Here is a 7,570-nt window from a genome sequence, read left to right as displayed (position 1 = left end):
TTTTACTGGTAGTCTACTGTATGAAGAATTTTTGGGTGTAATATGTCACAGTTTACTTTATTTTGCTATCCTCACTTACATAAATGAACTATAGTGCCCTGCACCCACTAGTATAAAAATATTAACAATTATATCTGGTGTCTAATCATTTTTTGTTTGACTGTACATACAATAATGCTAGAGGTTTTCTCAGAATTTACCTGACTTTACATAATTTTGGTGGATTTATAAAGTCAGTTCCCCTCAAGTTCATCCATATGTCATTTATCAATAATGTAATCCAACTTTTTTTTTTAATCCAATAGGATTTATTTAATGCTGCCTTCAGGTGCTATGGTGATTATCATAAATATGAGTTTAGAAATTGGACATGAACAGCCTCAGAAGTCCTATTTACAATGAGTGTCTGAGTTTGGCGGGCCATGGCAGAGAAGAGAAGAGAAGAGAAGAGAAACATTGATTCATTAGGGGGAGGGACATTCTCATTCTAGAGCATTTAATTGGACAAAAAAATCTGTCAAAAAATCAATTAGTGCTGAATGAGTCATCAATATTTTGGTAGATTTTCCCAGAAGAGAAAGACTGTAGATGCATATTAATGATCTAGTGAATTTAGTCAATATTTATAAGAAAGCTAGCATATACTGTAGTGTTGAATTTAAAGTTAAAAGAGGATACTTTTGTTTTGATAGCACGAATTAATCGCAAACTAAATTTGGCTGTGAAAATACCCCCAAAAGATAATTTAAGCTATTGTTGTGTAAAATGTTTAGGCTACAATGGCCTAACACAAAGTATGGAAAATAAAAGAAGATAATTTGAGAAACATCTCAGTATTTTTTGTTAAAAAAACTAGTGACCCAAACAGCTTGGCCAACAGTATTCAAAATACCTTCTTTTATGTTGTGCATAAGAAAGTAAGTCATTCAGGTTTGAAACAACATGAGGGTGAGTAAATTATGACATTATTTATTTATTTATTTCTGGTGAACTATCCCTTTAATGTTTTTTATTGATTTTTTTTAAATAAATTAAATGATACGCTAAATAATAAACTATATCTGCCAGCAGGTGACGGTAAGTGTCTTTATGAGTCATTCATTCATTGGTTTCATTCAAACAGCTGATTCATTCAGGAATTCAGTGAACGGCTCTCTCTATGAATGGAGATATATCAGCTGCAGACCCGCAACACTATTGTATGAATGGGCTGCTGAATCATTGGTTCACACGATTCGTTCAAAACGTGGATTCATTCAGAAACTAAACACCGCTGTGTGGCTTTATATAGGTAATATTTTCGTTGGCAAAACTGAGCAAAAACAGACACTATTATGTTTAAAATATAACACAATATTAACTTCTTATTTACTGAACTGTTGTATAAAATTACATTTTCAATCGTGTTCTTAGTGACAAAAACAGTACTTGTGTGATATTGCTCTGGCTGCTGGTGTGATATCGCTTATCATATAATATGAGACAAAAACTCATACAGAGGCATTTTTTTGCCCCAATATCTTGATTTTTAGGGCATAACTGCATTCATGGAGTTGTTGCCCTGCATAATGTTTGTCAACAGTCAACTGTATGAACTGTAAGATGACGTACAGGTCTGGGGGCGGGGCCAGTGCGCTAACTGCTTTAAAATATTTTATATTTGAGTTATTTTTTCATAACTAATTAATTAAGTTAGTAACGCGTTAAACTGACAGACCTAATATATATGTGTATATATATATATATATATATATCCTATAGTGAAACATTGTTTTAAGTATGATTCGATGGGATAGAAATAAATGCCATTTGATTTCTTATTTTTCATTGTATGTTTTATGTCCAGGTAACATTAGCCTACTTTGTAAATCAATATGAACGATATCAATAGTAACTGTAATTAAAGCTGCATAAGAAACGGAGCAATTCCAATAGGGTCCTCACACCATCGGTGCTCGGGCCCTAATAAGCGCTCGGTTGTTCTAGTAAAGCCCTAGTTTTTGATTTGGGAGGATGAGACCGAAGCCTTGAGCTGTTTGTGCGCGCTAATAACGCGTGCTGCTGGTTTTCACCAGTGGAAATCCTTTCATTCAGCGTTGCGCGAGCGCGGATCGAGCTGTTCTCTCCTTACCGACACACACACACACACACACACACACACACACACACACCGAGCCTCCAGCATGCTCGTACTTCTGATGTAATGAAAGCTCCGTCCTGACAGCATTTGTTCACTCGGTGCAGAAATGCAGGAGCGAGTGAAGCGCCGTGGAGCGGCGGTGCTGCTGACGCTGTGCGCGGTGCTCGAGGTGAGTCCGTCCGCTCTCACACAACTAACGCCTTTCTCACGCGTCTCGTCAACTTCATCGTTTCGTTATTACCCGCTGTTTACAGCCGGATTTATGCTGTAGCGTTCCTAAAGAGCCGCGTAACCCGCGTACGGTGTTTTATATACATATGTAATGAAGCGCTAGTTGAGCCTTTGTCTCTGTACAATAAAACACACTGGAGAAATACTGTAAATATCACGGTGTTGTCTCAGGTCAGAGTCAAAGCAGAGGTGCGATATTCTTTATGGATCACCTGAATTGTGTTTAGAACAGTTTTAGGGATTGTTTAACTAGATTGTGTGTGTGTGTGTTTCCACATATATATATATATATATATATATATATATAATATTATTATTATATTATGCTAAATTTATGCATATATGTATAATACATGCATTCCTTCTGAAATGCATGTTTCTTTTATTTTACGGTTTAAAATAAGATTTTAAACTGTCTGGTTTAATCTTATTTGATTTTATAGCATGCTGATTTGATACTGCTTGGTTTGTTTGTTTGTTTTTTTATTTATTAATTTATTGTACACTCAGCTGGTTTGCTATGATCTGATTTAAAGTTTTGCTATGGGTTGGCTGTTTCATTTCCAAATAACTTTCCAACCTTTGATATGTACAGCATTTACATTTCCAAAACTTTTGCAAAGCTAAGGCATCAAGCCTCATCAGAGCTCCTTACTGTACAGCACATATTGCGTCTGCAGCTACAGTAATGGTATTTCACCTCATCACTGCCATCATTATACAGGCCTGTCAGAGAAGAGAGAGACACTTTGTCATAAGCACTTAGACGGGGATGAATCAATATGCCAGCTTATTCTCTCATAAATTGCATAACATCAATTAAATCCAGACAGGTAGTGTTGATGGTAGCTCTGATTCTCACAGACATTCACGCATGTTGTTTCTCAGTAACGATGTGCTCGTTAGAGCATGGGCTGCTATTACTGGAGTCAGTGACTGGGACACATTCAGAGCTCTACACAACTTGAATCGAGAGTTATGACTTATATCTGCCTGATGTACCTGCATGTTTTATTGCTCATATGCACTTGTGCCACAGATGTTGATTGTATTGTATGATCTGTAGAAGGCATTTTGAGTAGTGCTATGAATTTATTTGTTGTTGTTTTACAGTCCTATAACTGCAAATAAGTAATATGACTGGCTTCTTTTTTTAGCCAACCTTAAGATTTTGTGAAAGACAAACTTTTAATGCTCAAAAATGTGAAACTTGCTTGTAGTTATCCAGGTATGTAGGGTCAAACTGTATTGTATAACCAGTGACTGTAGTTAGTTTAAATTAAACTTTTTGGAAGCTGTCATGTGCTGTTGTGATGTGATATTCTGCATCTAAAACCATTATAAACAGCATTTTTTAAATTAATCTTTTCGTATTATTACAAACACATATTATTTCAGGGCCATTTGGACTTTTTAAAATTCATTTGTCACACGATGAAATTGTGTAATGAAGGTAAAAGGGTATTAAAAAAAGGTTTTTAAAAAACTTGGTGACAGGACCTGAGATATGCATTGTTTAAAAAAAAAAATTATAATAATAATAATTAAATTTACAGGAAAAATTGTAGCTGTGGTTGCCAGAGCTTCAGCATAAAAAATGGTAGCAATATTTAAAATTGTATAGATTGGAATTAAATTATTGAATGTTTCATTAACTTAAATGTTAGTATACCAAAATACTACATCTAAAAATAATTTTAACCTTAAATCCCTAAAAACCCTAGTGTACATAACTGATATGAATATGATATGACACCTAAAAAAATTATTTAAAAATCATAATTGTATCTTTTTAAGAAGAAAAATGTTAGCTGTCACACAGGGGATTTTGGCTATGCCAAAAAACTGTTAATTTAGAAGTATTTTACCATAAAATTATACAACATAGAATTAAATCTATCACAGTTTTTTTTTTTTTTTTTTACTGTAGCATTTTTTACCATCTTTTACCGTTAAACCTAGGGATGCACAATATTATCGGAATCGGCCGATAATGGCTTAAAATGTAAACATCGGCATTGGTCCGATATGTACAATTATGCCGATATGTCTTGCCGATAAGACGAATAACTCACATGTGCTCAGGGTGTGCTAGTGATGAGATCAAGTCAGCATTGTGGTCATTCTTTTGCCTGAATGGTGATTAGATTCACTGTTTTTGATCGCCGCATTTAAACTGAGAATGCATGAACAGAACGACGCGTTCGGTGTGCAATAGATTCAGCAGTCTGCATGCAGCGGTGGCCTAATGCCCGTCAGGTGAGGAGTTTTAATGCTCTAGGGGGCGCTGTTGGCCTACTTGTCATAAAATGAAAATAAAATACACAAATAACATTAAGATTGTATTTCTGATTAAATAAAGCATTAACTGATGTCGTAAAATCACGAGTATGTTTTGATTTAAAGGTCAGAAGATATAGGTTACATGAATAAAAATCACAAACATTACACTTGTAAATTAAATAATTTTATATATAGCCTAGATTTATTTATTAAAGTGTAATGTTTTTTTGTTTTTGTTTTTCAAACAAATTATGAGCTCTGAAAGATTTTCAGAATGTTTACAACTCTTGCTTTAGATCATCTACAAATGTTAAATCTTTAAATAAAATGTTAAGGTTACCACTGCATCTGGCTGAAAACAGTGATTTATGTATAGTTGATTTATAATTATTTTCAAAGCTTTCAATGTACTCTCATTATAAAAGAACTGCATTGTTGTTTATTTAATTCTGACAAATAAGTTTTTGTTAAAAACTAACCAAAATTAAAAATAATTTCTTTAGAATCTCTGCACAGGAGAGACTTGGTGTTGTTTCCAAACAAAAGGAAATATATCGGTATCAGCATCGGCTATCGGCAAAAATGAGTTGGAAAAATATCGGCATATCGGATATCGGCAAAAATCCGATATCATCATCCCTAATTAAAACCAATTCATTTTTTTTAACTCTTTCCCTTATATCTAAATTAAAATTTAAATGATGTTGATTACAAGAACTGCATCAACTGCTTCTGTGTAATTGACTGTTCTGTTGTGCACACTTTAACCTAATCTAATAAGAAGCATTGTCTTGTGCTGCAGTCAGTGTGTCAGTTGCACTCATATCCAGCATGCTGCTGTGGTTTGGCTCTGTTGAGGAGCGCTTTAGCCGCATCGATTCCCGTCACCGCCTTCAGTGACATTGAGCAAAGGCATTAGCTGCAGACTGCAAGAACAGCAGGGAGTTTAATTCGGCGTTTTGTGTGGCTTGTAGCACTGATACAGGGATTTGCTCACTTGGTCCTTTGAATCTATATTTACCAGAGACAAAGGTTTCAGCCTAATGCCCTGGTTAATTCTCCATTAACAGCCACTCTCCCTCACTAAACAGCAGCCAATGTAATTTCAGGAGGATTTTTTTTTTTTTTTGTATAAGCAATGACATTATTGAAGGATGACACTGGAGTGAAAACATAAACAGCTTCTTGAAAAGATGTGCAATTTATAGCTTGTTTGACAATGCTTTGTTTTGTTTTGCATCGGCTGTCTGTGCTTCATCTGATCTAGTGTGTAATCTCAGCATTGTTTCCAGGTTGACGTTCTGTCCAAGAGAAGAAAATGTAGTTTAAAACTCATTTTCCAAGTTCTTAGAAATGTGATCTTTGTATTCATATTGATAAATTTTTAAAAACTTGAGAAAATAATCAGATTTACAGTGCATGACTATACAGAAACATTTCACACTATTTGGCAACCCTTTCTATCATACTTTATATCAGTGTTTCCCAACCTTTCTTTAGTCGCGGCACCCTTTGGAAATTTTAACAAACTTGTGGCACCCTACAAAATTAATTTTGTCACAATATTTGAATTTCTAACTTCGTTATGATAATTTGAAAAGTATAGATATTCGGTACAACAGGGCAGAACTGCAGAATATGTCATACAGATATTATTAATATTATTAAAACATTTTGTCCATCAATGGTGGCAATCAGTAGGCTAATTTCTAATGAAGAGACCAATTTATATGACAGAAAATTATAGAAATTAATACTTTTATTTAGCAAGGATGCTTAAAATTGATCAAAAGTGATGATAAAGGCATTTATAATGTTACAATTTATTTCTATTTCAGATAATTAGTGTTCATATCGATATCGGAATTATATCGTATCGACCAAAATTAAGAAATATATCGTGATATCAATTTTGGCCATATCGTCCAGTCCTACTTAAAATACAATTGACAGTAGATATCTTAATAGTTATTTTCAAAACAGTTATATGTATATATATATATATATATATATATATTCTGAAATGAATCGCAATCAATCCCACCTAACATTAAAGTTTTAAAATATACTTTTACATTGCAATAATTTCCCATTCAATTTTCAAATTAATGTAGAAACAGCATGAAGACAGTATATTTTTTATATTTGTTTAATGGCATCTTTTTTTATGACTGAAGACGAGTATTATTGAATAATTATATTTAGCATTACAGTATAATTGAGAACAATCAATTTTAACATTTATTAGACTTTAAAAAAATAACTTCTAATTTAAGTGAAATTAAAACAATCTTCACATAAACACATTATAATAAATGTCATATGTACCTGTGGCCTTCAGCAGAAATATACAAAACTTAGAATAAAGTTATCGAACACTAAATTCTAAATTAAATACAGATTAATCCTTAAAGCTACAACAGTTATTGATTTCCCTGTTTTTTTTTTGTTTTTTTTTTTGTTTTTTTTGATGAACAGACATCACAGCAGCTGGTTATTCGGTTATTTTGGCTGCTGTTACTTTAAGAGCTGCTGCTGCTGAACATGACGCGGATCTGACACGCATCATATTTTCTCTTAACTCTCTTTACCTTTTCTGACCCACTTCAGGTCTTAAAGTCTCTAGTAATGAGCTGACGAGTTGAATCGGGTGTGTTAGATGAGGGAGACAGTGCTGAACTGCTCCAGGACAGTTTTGAAAACCATTTTAGAGACATGATCTTAAATCGGACTCATAATTAACAAATATTACATGCATGCAGTGTTAATTTTCAAACTCAAACGGTAATGCAAGATTTGCAGTTGCGTTTGGATTATGTCACAATTTATGATTCCAAATATGGAAAACGCAATTGAAAAACAATTTGCAATTCCTTTTGAAAATTGTCCTGATTATTCTTCCATACTGTGCCGCGC

General features: G+C 33.6%; 1 protein-coding gene across 1 annotated transcript in view; it reads left to right on the top strand.

The window, feature by feature from the left end:
- The first annotated feature begins 2,189 nt into the window (after nt 1-2,189).
- The window catches only part of LOC107757191 (vesicular, overexpressed in cancer, prosurvival protein 1-like), a 44,403-nt gene continuing 39,022 nt past the window's right edge, over nt 2,190-7,570 (top strand). The window contains exon 1 of the mRNA XM_016574609.1: nt 2,190-2,309. Within this exon, the coding sequence (XP_016430095.1) occupies nt 2,247-2,309 (63 nt within the window). The 5' untranslated portion in view covers nt 2,190-2,246. The remainder of the gene's footprint in view (nt 2,310-7,570) is intronic.

The sequence above is a fragment of the Sinocyclocheilus rhinocerous genome, unplaced genomic scaffold, assembly GCF_001515625.1.
Source record: "Sinocyclocheilus rhinocerous isolate Xijiao unplaced genomic scaffold, SAMN03320098_v1.1 scaffold1464, whole genome shotgun sequence".
Taxonomy (NCBI): Eukaryota; Metazoa; Chordata; class Actinopteri; order Cypriniformes; family Cyprinidae; genus Sinocyclocheilus; species Sinocyclocheilus rhinocerous.
Note: the sequence above shows the minus strand (reverse complement) of the source record. Positions and strands in the feature narration are given on the sequence as shown.